This window comes from Phragmites australis, chromosome 6 (genome assembly GCF_958298935.1).
Source record: "Phragmites australis chromosome 6, lpPhrAust1.1, whole genome shotgun sequence".
Lineage (NCBI taxonomy): Eukaryota > Viridiplantae > Streptophyta > Magnoliopsida > Poales > Poaceae > Phragmites > Phragmites australis.
In genome coordinates this window covers 24,039,348-24,057,039 of record NC_084926.1, presented here as the reverse complement: position 1 = coordinate 24,057,039, position 17,692 = coordinate 24,039,348, and the positions used below count along the sequence as shown (strand labels likewise).

The 17,692-nt window shown below is 42.1% G+C and overlaps 1 protein-coding gene across 1 annotated transcript; it reads left to right on the top strand.

Moving 5' to 3' along the window:
• The first annotated feature begins 3,306 nt into the window (after nt 1–3,306).
• On the top strand, nt 3,307–7,884 carry LOC133922155 (high mobility group B protein 9-like). Its single transcript, XM_062367358.1, has 7 exons — nt 3,307–3,502; nt 3,713–3,971; nt 5,383–5,461; nt 5,977–6,139; nt 6,222–6,308; nt 6,693–7,075; nt 7,170–7,884. Exons 2-7 carry the CDS (start codon nt 3,718–3,720, stop codon nt 7,557–7,559), a joined length of 1,356 nt encoding a protein of 451 aa, XP_062223342.1. The 5' UTR covers nt 3,307–3,502; nt 3,713–3,717; the 3' UTR covers nt 7,560–7,884.
• Nucleotides 7,885–17,692: the final 9,808 nt, after the last annotated feature.

The window sequence follows — 17,692 nt, the reverse complement described above, 5'->3', positions numbered from 1 at the left end:
CGTGCATCGCTCGGTGTGAGGATATCTAGAACTACTCTCAGAGCAAACTAGATACCCATACAAGCCCGCCCACTCACACCATCTATGCTCATGTCCAAATAATCACAGCTACAAAGGTATTTGGCTCGCCTTACCATTAAATCAGCATGTGGTGAATACGGTAAGTGTTAAAGTCAACGGCAGCCAACGGTCAATGCTTAAACGATGCAAAGCGGTCTACGGGTCCGGGTTCCTCTCCCAAACTGCCCTAAGGATTTCTCCTAAGCAGAAAATAGTCCTAACACCGCCCACATCTCGCCTCATACTCACCACTCATCCAACCATCTCAACATCAAAAATGTATTCGTAAACCATAAGTTAGCCATATTCTCGCAAACAACGGCATCAACGTTGCTTGACTTCTACCGAGGACCTATGCATTGCTAAGCATGTCGAACAACTCTTAAGCTAGACATCAACAACATTACCGAGACGACAAGGATGAGGATAATCAACAACTTAAGGTAGAGGATATGCAATTCAACATTGGTTCTACAAGAATAAGCCCAACACTTGACTCGCTAAACATGCGACACACATAAGCATAATTTATCAATTTTAGACTTCATTCAATTGAACAAAGGGTGCAATATGCTTAGAAGGTTGCCATGCTGCTCTGTCGGTTGCCTGATACTACCCGAACAGAACTCACAGAAGTGAGGTAGACCAATGTCATTTTCGCTTGCTTGAACTGTTGGATCGACGCTCTCTAAAACAAACATGGGTGCAATATATAAATAAATGAACAATGCAAAAAGGATGCAATATGCATGCTCAAGTAATAGTGGAGCGCTACGACTCAAAAACATCTACAAAGGATCACTAAAGGATTGGGGATTCAAAATTTGAAACCCCGGATAAGCTAACTTAGCCTCACCTTAGCTTTCACAGGCTGGCAGTCAGATCGACCTTGGGATGATGGTCAGACTAGTAGCCAGCAGAGAGTTTTAGCCTCTGGTGGTTTGACTGTAGGCATGGTGATGGTCAGACCGCTCACCAACGGTCAGACCAGTTCAAGTGGCCATCAGACTCCTATATAAGTTTTCAACTCGGATTCTCCGGTCCCCAACTGGCAGTCAGACCGGCCCTAGCGGCAGTCAGACCGCCAGACCTTGCCAACAGTGTCTTTGCGGGGTCGCCGGCGAGGATTCCGACGATACCTCCAACAACGAAAGGTACCAAAATGCTCTATGGGAATAGTAGAGTGTTTCTAAGGTGATTTGGACATCATCCACCGAGCTAAACTCAAATACCTCATGGATTGGATCTAGGCTAGATTGAACTTGGGCCTAAATGACACAAGGGTCAAATCGAGCTCGAAAACAACGGGGAAACGTTAGGGGATAGCTTACTTCAGCTTATAGAAGCTTCCTATTGGATTGGAATGCTTCAGGGAGGCTCCGATTCGCATATTAGCTCTTGGAGTGGTGGTGAATCTTGCGATCGATGAATGGGTCTCCGGTGAGAGAGAAGAGGGGGAAAACTTGAAGAAGTCCTCCGGGAAGCTCATGGGAGTTCCCACCTCCGATCTCTGACCTTCTAACGTGATGAGTAGAGCTCTCTTTCTCTCTCTAGGGTTGGGTGGGGAGAGGGAGAGTGAGAGAAAAGTGAGAGGGAGAGAGCAAAAGGAAGTGATTGATCCATTTAACTCGAGCCTCTGTGTGTTGGCAGTCAGACCGCGAGCTCAGGCGGTCAGACCGCGAGAAATCCACATGGCAGCTCATGTGGCGACGCACTTGGTGGTCAGACCGTGGGTGACAACGGTCAGACCGCGAGGGGGTTCTTTTGCTGAATTTTTCCTAAGTCTCCCCTCAACATCCTTCTTCTATTTTTTTTCTTCTCCAAGGCATGTAGGGATTCTTCAAAGTGCTCTAAACCATCTCTAAGGTGTTTGAGACTTATTTAACTGATTCTTGATAAATAAACATGTGCAAGCACATGCAGTGACGATTATGCATGCCTAATTACGTAATTAGCATTTTAGGATGTGACAATAATTCATGAGCGTAAACTGATAAACTAACATATTCATATTATCATAGCATAATCTAGATATTTGTATGAAAGCACTACATATGCCTAGATATACTATACTCAAAATTAGGAATTGTAGGAAATAAAGTACGAGTAACATACTTTTTACGTACTAGTTATGCGTTATGGATGTTGCTGAAGATGCTGGTTGCACCGTGTTGATGGCATGATCAATCCCGATGATGACGCGTCGAATTCGTTGACGATGGCAGCGTGCAGTGCCCAAGCAATCAGGAAGATGAGCCATGGAGAAAAACTTGAGCAGTCGCGTGGAGCGTTTCCCAAAAACCTTATTCGCCCTCTCAAGAGCGAGAGTTTCAGAGACCTACTCTCCCGATTGCCGGTGCACGCCGATGTCAGGATAGAGTAGACTACAACGATAGCACAACAGGAAGAGAAAGAGACAAAACCTTAACTCTTATATAGACCCATGTAATAAGAGCGTTCCCAATTTTAAGACTACTCTCAATTAACAATCTATATTGTACGTGTAACCAATAAGATAGGATCTTTACAAATATATAGGGAGAAAATCTCCTATATATACCTCTATTAGCGATATGATACCTACTAGAGAGTGAGTCTTAACTTAGATCACATCTTCGTAATATGACTTTTGAGATTTAGTAGAAATTATTATATGGATCGACTTCAATAATTTTAACAGTTGTCGATCCGTAGATGAGTAACGCTATAAATAGGCAACACGAATCTTGTTATGTTGCCTCACGAATTTTGCATAATTATTTTAGAAAAATCGCTTATCTATGAAGTGTGTAGAAGAGATGTTTGTCTTCGTTGCTGTTATTAATTCCACTCGAGAAGAATAATATATCAATAGCAGTTGTACTATAAAAAAGACACTTCATTATTAGAAGACATGCTACAAATTGAGAAAAACCGTGGACCGTCTCAAATCTAGTGTTAACATTATAATACCGTGCTATTACAATCTTTCTCTCCAACACACCTAAGTTTTAGCAACATTAAAGCGTTATTGTCGAACATGCGTTCGTTCACGCACCATACATCTAATTATGTATGTATGCGTCTCTCTTGCCTATTAATTTATTTTTGTGGTTTTCGTGAAAATACGTCTGTGTTTTCGATATCCATGCCCTGTCTATTATTAATACCGGAGTCCCTCATATAAGTTTCGATCCATCCATCTATCTTTATCTCCTTTTTATTTGACGGTAACACATATGGCTCTGTGCGTCCACCGCATAGCAACCTTAGGTTATAACGTTATCTCTCTCCTCTCTCCTCTCTCCCTCTCTACTCCTCTCTCTCTCTCTCGGCAAACCTGTTCGCCCGCCGTATACTACTATATTTTTTAGAGATTGTTAACCTCACAGTAATCCCATCCACCCCGGCCAAAACCTAAACCAAAGTGGGAGCAGCAAAATACTCCAAGGGAGAGGTTAAGGTAAGCGCATCGCATCCATCGTCGTACTTGCATGGTGGCATGGCATCCTACCTTTCTTCTTTTACAGATTGGGAAAAAGATTATATTTTTCGAGGATAGAGAGAGGAAGGGCCACCTCTGCCGTCTCTCTGTCTCCTTCGCCGCGCGGCCGCCGGGGCGGCGCAGACGAGCGTGACTGACGATGGCGATGGCTCGGTCGCGTGTGTGCAGGGGAGATGAGCGCGCAACCGGCGGCGGAGGAGGAGAAGGCCGTCGGGGGCGCGGCGGCTGCTGCGGGGAAGGGGAAGGAGAAGGCGGTGGAGGTATCGATTCCGCCGCCGGCGGCGACGGGCGCGAGCGGGACCGGCGGGAAGGGGAGGTTCGTGGCGTACCCGGCGCGGGCGTGGGAGCACGGGGACGTCGTGGCTGACGCCGCGCTCTTCAGGGCGGCGCTCGAGAAGCTGCACGCGCACATGAGGACAAGGCTCAAGTAAGCCTTCCAACTTCCAATCTGCACCCTCCCCCCCTTGCCGCCGGCGCCGATCCGGCCGCCGCGGCGCCAGCATTTTAATTTTTCTTCTGTACCTGACGCTGCGGTGCGGTTACAATTATTATCCTGGTTGCTGTAACCTTTATTTCTTGAATTCAATGCGCGACAATTGCGAGATAAGGATGGGGGGAGGGAGGAAAGAGAATTTTGTGGCGATCGTGACAACTGGTGATGCGAATGCCTGCGAGTTCGCATTCCGGGTACGATTGGTTTGACTAATCAACCCGTGTTTGTGTTCCCTTTACTAGTATCTACGTGTGACCCAAATCTGTTGTAGGTAGTTTGTTGCCCTTTTTTTCTTTTTTTATGTTTAAGTGGTTTGTTGCATACGGGGTTCTTGTTTTGTTCGAGGATGAAATACGATTCCTGTCCTTTCCGTAAGATTATACTAGTGGTTAGTGGCATAGGATCCATTGATCAGTCGGCTCTGTGTTTGAAACACGCTTATTTGCATTCTCCCTCTGTCTTCAAACTTGGATTTGGATCATGCTCCGTTCTCGGTTCAGAAATTTTTAGAGTTTGTTAACTAGAATCACCCTTTTGTAATGTAGATGTAAATAAAGTCTTAAATTTTACAAAGGGCCCGTATACATTTTTTTAATTTCTATTCCATGTCTTTGCTCAGCAAAAGAACTGATCAGTCTTCTGATTTCCTGCTGCTTGTTGGTTTGCAAGCTTCATGCAAGAGTATAACCATGTGAGATATATGGCCTTCCAGTTTTAATCTGCTCTCAAATGAATGGCCGTCCCAATCTGATAGATCCAGGGAAATAAAGGCAGTTCTCTTTTAGACTTTTGTTGTATTTGACTGCTGTTTCACACAACTAAATAGGGTAATCCATCTGTTGTCTTCCTGAAATCAACTGCATTGTCTAATCAAGATGAATAGATATAATCCTAATTCCTAAGAGCTATCTGGGAACAGCATATCAGCCCTCCATAATCCTTCTTGTTCAAAGCATTGAGGACCCATTTTTTTTTAAAAAAAAAAAGCATCGAGGATCAATTTTCCATCTATGTTGAAGAACTTGCCTAACTGATTTTATTAGATTATTAAACATCTTTTGTCACTGTTCACTTTAATTTGACATTTGGCTTAGTTTGAGTGAGTGTTCGAGCTTATCCTTGCAAACCGATGCACTTTTGACAGAGAAAATAGTTCAGCGGGGTTGTATAGAAAACTGACTGGCATGTTAGCAAATGATACTTGAATATACCACTTTTAATATTTATATGAGCTATTGTGTTGTTGCATCTGTAACTTGTTTTTCAGTTGCATTATTATTTGCTCTAATATTATTATTTGGCATTCCTCATGTGGTGCATTTCTAACATTTACCTTTTTTATAAGGGTGCCAATTATTGGTGGGAAAGATTTGGATCTTCATCAGCTGTATAAGGAGGTCACTTCACGAGGTGGCATTGAGAAGGCAAGAAATGGATATAATACACAATCATTATACATTGTTTAACAAAGTAGTTTGACTGATGATGTTATAAGTTAATTGTGCAATTACTGCAGTTGTATAGTTGTTACTTTTATTTAAGACACTTTAAGGATATCTTTATGTTATACTATTTGGTACTATATACAGTAAATACTAAAATGATCAGATGGGCCTAAATTAAGTTTTGATGAACCTACAAATCATTGTAATTATGAATGGGGCAAAGTTATTTATATTGTGAATCATGTTGTCTATCATTATGATCGTGGTAATATACTAAATTATTGACATTGATAACAAAATAGTTAAATGCCAATGCAGGTTTATTTTTGTTTTTAAACAAGGAGGCAAGCACAATTTTTTTCAAACAAAAACTAAGTTGGATGCATGGCTGTTCAAATACTGTGGTGTTTTCATTATCTCATTGTTGTCTTAATTTGCAAACATTCAAACTCAGACTGGCTGATAGATAACTGAATCCTTTTCTTTTCTCTCAGGTGAAAGCCGAGAATAGATGGAGAGAAGTAACTGCATCATTTGTTTTCCCCGCCACTGCGACGAATGCTTCTTTTATGTTGAAGAAATATTATATGTCACTCTTATACCATTTTGAACAGCTATATTTCTTTGGAGTGCAAGGCTGGCATCAACAAGAAACAGGTCTTTGTGATCTTTGGAATTTCATATTCTTGTGAGTTAGCTGGTGCAATCTTGCCATAACACATACATGTTGTCTTCGCAGGTTCTAGAACAAATTCCTCCACTGAAGTAAAAACTGAAGCCCAAGCTTCCTACAAAAGAAAAAGGGGCAGCAATGCATGTCCGTCAGGTCAGTTTGGACTAATTTGTTTTATGTAGCAACTTATGTATCAGACATGGAGGAGTACAAAGGTTAACTCAGTTTGAGTAATCTTGAATTATCAAGATACTGACCATCTAATACCTCCAAGATATTGCGATCCATCTAATTAAAGCTTGTGAGTTAGTGTCGTGCTAATTTTACCTGTAGATTAGTCTATAGCCCACTTGAAAATTTGGGTAAAATATGCTTTTCCATGTACTGTTGTACTGAACAGAAAATAATTATGGAGAACATTGTTATGACTAACATAGTTAACGAATAATGAATGGACTACTTTCTGCTGATTTGATACACTTGAAGAAAGTTGTCTACATTTATATCACTAACACCTTGCTCCTTCAAATATTTCAGATCCATCTTTGTCTTCAGATAATGTTGATGTAGATGTAATAATTGATGGCAAGTTTGAACATGGCTACATAGTAACTGTTATTATGGGGTCAAAATCCACTAAAGCAGTCCTCTATAATTGCACTGAAGAACCTGCTCAGCCAATTCCTGTACCTCCTGTTGCAAGTAACAACACTGATTTGAAGAGTGGACGTCGCCGCCGCCGACGTAGGAAGAAGCTAAGTACAACAGACCCCAGACATCCCAAACCAAACAGGAGTGGCTATAATTTCTTCTTCCAAGATCAGCACAGAATGCTTAAGCTGCAATATTCTGGACAGGACAGGCTGATCAGTAAAATGATTGGTGAACGATGGAACAATCTAAGCCCTGAAGAGAAAGCTGTAAGAGTAGACAAAATATTTAATACTTACTACACTGAATCAACAGCTATTGTTATGCTATATATGCCTTTTGCGACTCTTACTGGTATTTTAGGTATATCAAGAAAGAGGTGTACAGGATAAGGAGAGATACCGGACTCAGTTAGCTGCTTACAAAGAAGAAATGAGAACAGGCCAGCCTATCAGCAATGCTGTACCTATCCAGCAGAGACTTCCTCAGGCAGAAGTAACAATTGACGAAGTAGACTCGAAGGTGAATGAAGGCGATATGTTGCTGTCCAACCAAGGGTACAGCAGTAGTGATCATACTGGAGAAAAGGCTGTAGAAGATGAAGATCACAACACTGACACATCTCCTGAGATGAGCATGGAAACAACTGATTCTCCTGGACAGCCGGACCCTACTGCTGACAGAGACCGCTTTGAACTGCTGAGGGAATACCCCAAGGCTGACAAGAAACAGAACAATCCACCTGATTCATGATTGTCATGATTTGAATGGTACATATCTGAAGGTACAAAAGAGTGGAATTTCAATTGCTACCAAGCTCCCGGATTAGCCAGACGCCTTCTTTGCAGTATCTGATTGCTGTTTTCTGCTTCCTTTTATACGTTACCATTGTATTAGGAACATAGCCTATGCGCTAATGCTGTTTTCTGTTAGCAGTTGAAACACTCACTTTCCTTTGAACTTCGGAGGGGGCTATGGTAGATTGTTAAGGTTAACTTCCTAGTGTCCAGGCATGTGAGTGGATGGATTTTGGATGGAAATATTTTTTTAAAAAAATATATTCTTTTATTCAATGTTATCACAGTTCGTTGATTTCTAACTGGACATCGTTTTATTTTGAATCGAAATTTCTAATTAGCATCGATGTTGAGTTGTTGGTAATATCAGGGAAAATTCAAACTTCCAGCAACACCTGTTATTTCTACCACCAATTTGCTACTCGAGATCTTTCTCTTTTTTTTTTTGAGTAAGACAGCATGCTATTAATTAAACCGATCGCTAGAAAGGATGGCTCGAAGCAAAACTGGAGGCTCATTGCACCATATCGTTTCATTACATTGATTGACTAGTTTGATCACATGAGCTGTCTCATTACACCATCTACGAACATGGATGAAAGAGAGAGAAGTCTCAGAAACACCATTTTTAATATCTTGGACAACAGTTGCAACATGAGATGATCCGTCGCTGACGATTGGATTTTCTTGACAAGAGATGAACAATCCGAAGCTATTAACACTCGCGTTAAAGCCTTCTCATTGGCAAAGATTACAGCATAACGAAGTGCAACAGCTTCTGTCATCTCAGGATCACCAATTCTTTCCACTTTCTTGCAGCAAGGCATTAGGAAAGCACGGCAATTTCCCCTATTGGAAATGAGAAGTGTCCTATCAGCAAAAATATTTGTCCGGTGCTCTCCATGTTGAAGAGTTCGAAATTTGAACAAACTCGTGTCATACCCATTTTCTACTGTCTATGATGATCAATACGACTACCTCCATTCTTTTTTGCTTTAAGTTTCGAACATTGACATGGTCTTTGATGCATATCTTGAACCATTACTTTTTCTAAGTATTTGTTGTTGATTTTTTTAAAATATAGCCATTTGAAAGTATTTTCATAACAAATCTATTAATACCATTATTCATGTGACAACTTAATAATTTTGTGTATATTAGTGATATATTTTAAATTTGGCTGCACACGTCTCTATACGTCATTTATTTGAGAAGGGAGATAGTATAATGCTAGTGTTTTACAGGGAAACAACAACAGAATACTTAACATCACAATTGAAGCTAACATTTTTGTGGTCCTAAGAAAACGTGCTGCACAAGGGAAAAGAACTTGCACATGCATGAAGCTCATCAACAGGTATATTCTGGGTAAAGTATGTCTCCAGGGTAGTATATTAACTGAAAAAACGAAAAATAAGTTATGCTTTCCAGGATCAAAGCATGTTGATGTTTGAATTGCATTTGAAGCTCAAATGAATTGAATAAGCAGCATGATTTTAGACCATCTTCAACCATATTCCCTTCATTTTGTTCCCTTCTCAATTCCCTTCCCCGGTCTCATTCCCTTTATTTTCTCTCATCTCCAACAGCTTCCCTTCGAAAGAAATCGCGAAGGGAAAGAAGAGAGAATTCCGTCCTGAAGGGAATGACTCTGAGAATCCTGTCGTGATGGTAACCGTGAAGGGAAACCGTTAGAGCGCTGAAGGGAACGAAAATCCCTTCACGACGGGAATATGACCCCTGAAGGTAAGCAGGGTTACTGAAGACATAATGCATGCACGAGAAAATTGCATGACTACTTTCTCCTACACAGCATAATCAATTGAGTATTCTACACCAATTTCACTCCTCTCAGTTGATCAAAGACATCTTTTTATTTTGACCTTAATGCACATGCCTTTACATCTTTTTCTTTTCGGCTCTGGTGCTGGAACCTCCAACAGCAGAGCATTCTCTTTCGGCACTGCATTTTCGGCGCGGCGGGCACCCGAGGGCAGGGCCTAAGCGGGCATCGCGCGACCGTGGTAGGCAACCAGCCGCGCACACACATCCGATTGCAAGCAAGGTTGCGCGACCGACCACGGCGACGTTACAATCAGCTGTGCAACTTTCTCATTAAGCCACTGACGACAAAATGAAGGCGAAGAAGCCTTATTGTTTCAGGTGCAAAACCAAGGCCATTCCTCTGACCGATGCAACGCAATGTTGTACTGTATCATACGTAATAAGCACAACGACCACATGCAGACAAAGCGTCCCTTGGTCAGGCGCCCTAAACCAAGCGCGACTCTTTGTGGCTTCGGTGGCAATAAGCTTGGGTTCTTCAAGTCCCCAAGTTTGACTACAAAGGAGTCGAACCCCATTCAAAACCAACAACAATTATCACTGTGTCCGGAGGACATCTTTCAGCTGAGATGATTCAGGATGAACTACGACGGGTATCTATCTGCACTGGCTGGAACCGAGGAAAAAAAATTTGGCGAATTTTTGGTGAAAAATCCGAAATTTCATTTCTATTGTGTTCGATAAAAAACTGTACCAGCCAAAAAAATTCAGCCAAATTTGATGTCCCTCCCTTGATCGGTCGAAATTACCGCCCTCCACCCTCCTTTACCCCATCTAAACCCTAAATCAGTCACATTCATTCCCCACCTGCCCACTACGAGGAACATCAAGATCAGGAGTTAAGCACACTGAGCAGCAGCAATGAGAAGACAAGTGTCCTTATCATCTTTAACCTATATTTTAAATGTTTTATTTTACAAATTGCATACAGTATCTATCAATATTATGGGTAGTCACTTATGTAAGAGTTGGTTCTAGTTTTTCCTATCATCCCTTGGAACCTAGATGGTTTATAGTTAGGTATCTACTATGGGTAGAAGTGCTTAGCCATGCTTTTAGGATATTAGGAAGTGTCATAAACTTGACTAATGAACATATGCAATGATGATGATTAATTTGTTAATAGTTTAGCAACATAGAACCTTAGGCATAGAACAAAGTAGTTATGGTGGTTATTGTGGTTCTGTTGTTGGTTTAGTTTTGCTCAAGTAACCTAAGTAAGGACTGGTTCGTGGATCGACAACCTAAGAAGTAACATACCAACCACGAGACTGATATGGGTAAAACGTGACATACTAGATAGGGTTCTATCCAATGTGTGTCTGTCAGCACAAAAGGGCTTCTAGGTTGGAAGGTTCTTCTGTAATCCCTAACGGTGAAACCTAGTCGGCAGGTGCATACTGGATTAGGCTCTGGTTAGTGGTATATGTCCTAGGTGGCACACCATTGGCGTGTGTTAAGTGTTTGCGCGACACAGCAACATGGAATTCATTGACTTGTGGGGAAAGCTAGATAACCTCTGCAGAGTGTAAAATCTGATATATCAGTCGTGCTCACGATCATGAGAGATTTGGATCCTCACATGATTAGTTGGTTTTGGATATGGTCATGGAATGGTCATGGTTATGGTATGGTAGTAGTGGTGGTACTAGATGGTTATAGTTTGCAAGGTGGGGTAACTTTTGGTAATAGTTATTGGGTCGTTTGGGTTACATTTACTTAGTAATTATTTAATGCTTTTTCAGTTACATTACAGTCTTTTACTCGTATTTATGCAAATATACCATGTGTTAGCCTATTCTATTTGAAAGCCTGCATGTCATTACTTTTACCAGCACTTACTGAGTATTCTATGTACTCACCCTTACTATCTCCCACAATACATATGCTGCTCAGTAGAGGACTTCAAAGATTTTCAAGATGATGACCTAGTGTTCTAAGAGCGTGTCTTCCGGTCAGTGCCTATGGAGTTGCTTGGTCACCGATGCTTTCGCTCCACTACTGTTGTTTAGCTGCTATAGTTTAGCTAATATAGTTGTTTAGGTGAAGTCTTTAATGTAAGATTTAATCGGTTGTAAATTAAAGTATTATTTTTGTTACTTCACCTGTGTTATTCTTATGTATGTTAAATTTCCTAGGCATGCATTATTCATATTTGATTTTGTTGGTTAAAATCAGGTGTGTGCACACTTTTCTGTCATTTATTTATTTATGTGATGCATTCTTGGTTTATTTAGAGAGTGTCGTGCTGGCGGTTCGAGTGAGCGCAGGCAACGCCGAACATCCGGAGTTTTGTAAGTGCTGCATAGGTAGCGTCAGGTAAGCGTCGGAGCAGCAAGGCAAACATCTAAGCATACTCTATCTACTACTTTGGATCATATGAGTCTAAATGGATAAATTATGCTCTATGTATGTTATGCATGTTGAGTTAGTTGATGTCGAGAAACCAGGTAATACCTAATTGTTGCATTTATCCCTATCTTGTATTGATGATCTCTATCCTTGTAGCCTAGGTATAATCATGAAAATGTCTTACTTAAAATTGATACGAGATGCTTAGTAATACATAGGTCTTCGGTAGAAGTCGAGCGGTGGAATATTCCATCATTCGCGAGCTATATGTTTAATTATTGTTCACAGTGATAATAATAATGATACTAGGATGGATGAGTTATGAGGATGATGCGAGATGTGAGCGGTGCTAGGGGTAGGTCGGGAGAGGAACCCGGATGTCATAGACCACTTACATTGTTTAAGCATCGTACGTCAGTGCCATTGGCTTTAGTACTTCCCGTACTAACCATATGTCAATCTAATGGTAAGATAAACTGATTATCGCACACCGCGCTGACACTTGCCTTGCGGCCCTATGACGCGTAAGAAAAAAAGGAAAAAAGAAGCAAGGTGGTAGGGAGCCGGAGGTGTCTAGGACACGTTCGCGGTAACCCCGGTGCCATAGGGGCATATGCAAGTGGGTAGTTCCGGTATGAGATAGGTTGTCTCGGGCGCTAAGAGGATGGATCCGAGTCGTGTGGGTAAAGTTGTACCCCCTACAAGGTGTAAAATCAATTTTAATTGTCACTCTCTCGGTTATGAGTATGTTTCTGTCCATCTGCATCAGTCGTAGAATCACGAATGTGAGATGATGTGATATGGTATGTGGAAAATGGATTGAGATGTTCGGTGATGAATTACTATTGGTTCCAGTTACATATATGTTCATGTTGATGGATACATAATAAAAAGGAATATTTGGTTAAGTGTAGATACTCACATATTGTGTTTGTAGGAACAAGAATGGCAATTAGAGGGGGTGAATAGGTGCCTTAACAAATTTCTTTCGAAATAGATGGTCTTTTCTGATTTCTCACCCAACGCACCTCAAAATGCTCAAGCGAAAGCAAAAGAATTAGAGAGACAAAGCAAGAAGACAAGTTCCATAGCAACATGACTCCACAGATGGAATATAAACCATAGGTTCCATTCATGATCATTCCATGTGTCTTTGTGCACAAAAACTCGTAACTTTCAAAGAAACTACAGAAGATGGACACCGGACAAGGTTATCCTCCAAGATAATAGTATAGTGGCAAGGGGACTCAAGACCCACTCAAATACATAAGTATGTGAGTGTTTAAGCCACTAGCATCAAGAAAAATAACCCTGCAAAGGTGAAAAACTGCAGCTCAAAGAAAAGATCACCAAGTAAAGAATCTCTCCAAGTTGATGATCTAGAGGCAAGGGTACTCAAGACCCATGAGCATACACTCGTATGTGAGATTTTATGCTTCTAGCAACAAGAAGAATGACCTCACAAGGTGCTAAAATTTTAGCCCAAAAACCAAAACGAAAATCAAAACCAAAAACCGAAAACTTGCAAACTTGCAAGGGAACCAATAGAGGAAAACTAGAAAAAGGGAAATTCAAGCATATGCAAAAATATAAACTTCATTACTCAAAGAGGTCAGCCCTATTTTAGGCGAATTACAAAGATTTATCTCTCAAAACTCTCACCTATTACATAGGCTAAGCACTCATCCTTATCTCCTCTATAATCCTAGCTCTAAGGCTCTGAAATAGGCGGCACAAGGGGGCTCAAGTGGCTGGTTCAAAGCTCTCTCTAGCCCTACCCCTCTATTTATAGGCATAGAAAAGTTGGCCCTTAAGTTTCCTAACTTTTTCCTAAAATACCCCTCTCTTGTAGTACACTCTTACCTACCATCAAGGGTATTTTGGTCCATTTTTTCTCCATCCATCGGATGGCTGCAGTGCCTTCACGACTGAGTTTTGCTTCAACGCAAACTTCGCGATGGTGCCACATACTCCTCCAGTCCTCCCACGGTTTTGAGGACAAACCGCGAAACCGCATGCACGCTTCTCAAAGCATGACTCACCGCCTTGCTTACACCATAAGCAAGTGCTTCGATGTTGACAGGTGTACTCGTCATGCGATCCTGACCGCCGGCAAGTATCTCCCGCTCCCGATCCTTCGGGTCGCCTTGTCACTTGCACCGGCATTTCCTTCACTTGACTTTGTCAGCACGCTATCTCCATCCGTCTCCAATGCTTTGCTTGACCTCCACGTGTTCAGCTAGAATCACTCTTGACTCCGTCCGGCCTCCTTGATCGTCCGGCACCAAGCACTCTGCTTGGCCCCGATCATCCCGCCGTCGACCACCAAGTTGCATCCATCACCTGCACTCCATGAGACAAGCAAACACATATCTCCATCTCCAATTCCAATTCCAATTAGTCCATAATCAATATGCTCAAATAAAATCTCTAATTAATTCAAAAAACATCAAAGCTCATGCAAAATTGAAGATCATCAAACCAAATAAATGACAATGTCAATCACTCATCACAAGAAAACCAATGAACATTTCAACTTAGTTTCTCAGTGTCAAAGTTGCTTTCGCATATGAATTCACTTAACCTTATTGCCAATCCTTGCAAATATTCAAATACAAAATTCTTGGAGTCGGGTTATTTATATGTACCCATTATGGATTAAGTGTTGTGAGTACCTTTGTACTCACATTGCTCTTTTAGGTGCTACTGACAAGGAGAAGGTAGTATTTGGCTACTTCACGTCCGCCGATGTAGGTGGCAAAAATGAGTAGTGCTAGCTACTTGAGTTGCAGTGCTTTGGGATGGCACATCAGGGCAAATGGTGCTACCCATTTTTTATTATTCATAGATGTTAATTCTTCCGTTGCGTAGTTTGTAGTTTTGATTAGGAGATGAAATGTTCTCATCCTCCTAGTTCTTCTTTGTTGTAAATTGTAATAATTTAAAAACTTGTAATATATTTTTAATTGCTCACTCTTTCTTAAGCTTTGTTATGATAACCTATGTTGAAAAGGTGTGTGTTCTGATCTTGAGCACAAAACACAAGTTAGGACTATCATGATGGTATTCTGTTTAACCGTTGTAGCCATGATTGTGTAAATGATCTACGTAATGATTAATTAAAATACATGGATGGTTTCCCACAGCAAGTTGCTCACTGGCCCATGACATAGGTGTGCCGCATACGTCGTCCTTCCTTCCAACAACCAGAGGGATCCATCTCAAAAGAAGGGTTGGTCTACCGAACACTCAATTATTTTGGTGGCCGACGGCTATGGGTCATCTTCAGCCTATCGTGACCTGCACGGCTACGCCACCATCCTACCGTTTGATGCTCTGGTGAGGCCCTATCTTGTAGTGTCAGTCGTGTCGCCTCAACCCTGTTTGCAGCCATCGTCATCGTCATCCCCTGCCCTGACCCTAGTTCACTGACCATCCTCCCTCGCCCTGGCTGACAACACACACGCCACCCCACCAACACCGTCAGTTGACCTGTCGTAGCGGCCACATCCCTCAAAGCTTGCTGTCAACGGGTGAACCCACCTTCCGAACCAAAACCACAACCCTAACTCGCCAGAGAGGAGGAAGAAGCTCCCTCGAACACAGATCGCGTGAGACGTGGAGGAGCAAAAATCGAGTGTGGAAGCTCCCTGAAACCTCGATCGGTGTTACCATTTCCAAGAAAAAAAATAACCATCGGGTTTGCTATAGGTACAATAGGCAATCAAATCTTTTTTTATTTTAGTCATACATCTCACCGTTGGATGGGATTGAATCAATGCACCACCACCTACATCTCCTTCTCCAATGAGCCTTGTCAGGGTTCATCGAGTGCCATATTTTACAGGACAAAGGAGCACCTATTATATAGCATGATGGTGAGTGGCTGAAGCAACAAAGTGGCGATGGCACCGTCGACCACTGATTTGGATGAGGGTAATGGGAGGTATTAGAGGTAGCCAAGAGTGATGGGAACGAGAGAAGTCAAAAGGCTACTGGAGGTGGAGCTTATGTCATCAGATACGAGGAAGGAGAGCCGAGTGCTAGCTCGGATGGTAAAGATGATGTCGAAGTGCGCCTGAGCCTATCCGTGTTCGAGTGAAGCCTTGATATGGGCGTTTGCTAGGTTTTTTCTTAGTAGTTATAGCATCTAGGATTAGTTCAGATTAGGTTAAGGTATGTTTAGTAGTACTGCAGGTTCCCGCGTAGTAGAGGTCTTATGCCTCCTTTATCCTAATTTGCGTATAGACGTGCACGCGTAGCGTAAGTGTAAGGTGCATATATGTATGTTTTCATTATATAAAAAAAGATACGTGGAAGAACGACAAAAAGGAAAGGCGAGCGACTGGCACTAGAACATTTGATTCAGAGCAGACTGATGGGCTGGGATGGCAGAAAAATCATTCGCCACCTAGAATCCCTAATACAGAAAACAAACAGCGTAGTAATAAACGATTCATATGATAGACTATCCAAAAATATGTAATATTAAAGACAAAATATCCATGGTTTGGACTTGTCGATGTGTTTTACTACTCACATATCTAGGATATATATCTAGGAAAGGAACTCATGTCCCTATCTCCGTACAATGATGGTGGATCGGGCCTCGTGATACGTCAGGATCGGCTAGGATCTCAGCCCGATCTACGTGTGTTTTCACCCCGGTATGGAATTTTCCAACCCGGCCTACAAATGCATTTGGATGAGCAGTGGAACTGTATTTTTCCGACCCAATCCACTTTGTTCCAAGGGAATAGTTATCCCCACGACCTCCTCATCAACCTGCCAACGACCGCCTCCTCCTTCGACGTCCTCTCCCTTGCTTGGACGCGTCGCCTCGACTCCTTCCTCTTCTGCCTCGAGGAGTTCCGCGCCTCCTATTGGGCTTCAGGGCCACCGTCGTGCGCCCACCGCTCAACTGCCTCGTCATCGACTTCTTCGATTGCGTCATCGTGGTGTTTGACCTCTGCAACGCCATCCGCGATGGACTCAGCCTCGTCCGCCAGTGGCGTGAACACCTCGTCATTGCTGCGGTGCTGCCGCCGTCGTCCACTCCTCGCCCGACCACGCCGCTCGGGGAGGCCCAGATCTGCCATCCTCATGCTCGACGAGACGGCGTACCGGTGGCGATTGAGTGGCCTGGCCATGGGCGGCGGCATGGACGGTCAGCTCGCTGGTGTAGCAAATGCAGCATCGACGCATGAAACTTGTTCGATTAAATGTGTCAACCGTGAGAATTCAAGATTTTGTTGTTTTTCTCCTGTTGTTGGTGCACCAATCTCTGCAACACAGAAATTCTTCAACCTTCTCATGTCCGATTCCCAAACGTTAACATGCGGCGCATAATCCACACTGGAAAATCGCACCCGTACACCCAAACGAAGCCTAATAAGGGAATTTTCCACTGGTCGATTGGGAACCAGTCCACATTATCATCGCTAATGGAGAGATATGGTTTGGTTAATATCGATATGATGAAAACTGGGCCACGAGTGATATTGTTTGGATGGCTCCAAGCTCGACTAAAATCTCGAAAAATGTAGTTGAATGATATTAAAAACTTCTTAGTGGTTTTTTTAAAAAAGTGTCAAACTGGCACATGGATCCTATAACACAAATTAACGTTCGTGATTTTGAAAGTGAGTAATTGTGGCTTGTGAAATATTGTCGAGCTTTATGCACCTTTCTGTTCAACCCAAACGTTTAGCTCCCACGATCTTATGGTGGGACGTACTTAAAAGTAAGCATCAATTATGTTTTTAATTTGTGAAAATTGTAGTCAGGTCTCTTGCTTCGGATTGCATATTGAGTTTTATGCACTCAGTTCATCCAAAAGTTAAAAACTAATGATGAAAAATATATATGCATTATTATACTGATAAACCACAC

Coding starts and splice junctions, on each gene's coding strand:
- LOC133922155 (XM_062367358.1), top strand. CDS start 3,718: ATGAGCGCGCAACCGGCGGCGGAGGAGGAGAAGGCCGTCGGGGGCGCG. Junction 3,972..5,382: donor CACATGAGGACAAGGCTCAA/GTAAGCCTTCCA, acceptor CTTTTTTATAAG/GGTGCCAATTATTGGTGGGA. Junction 6,140..6,221: donor CTGGCATCAACAAGAAACAG/GTCTTTGTGATC, acceptor TTGTCTTCGCAG/GTTCTAGAACAAATTCCTCC.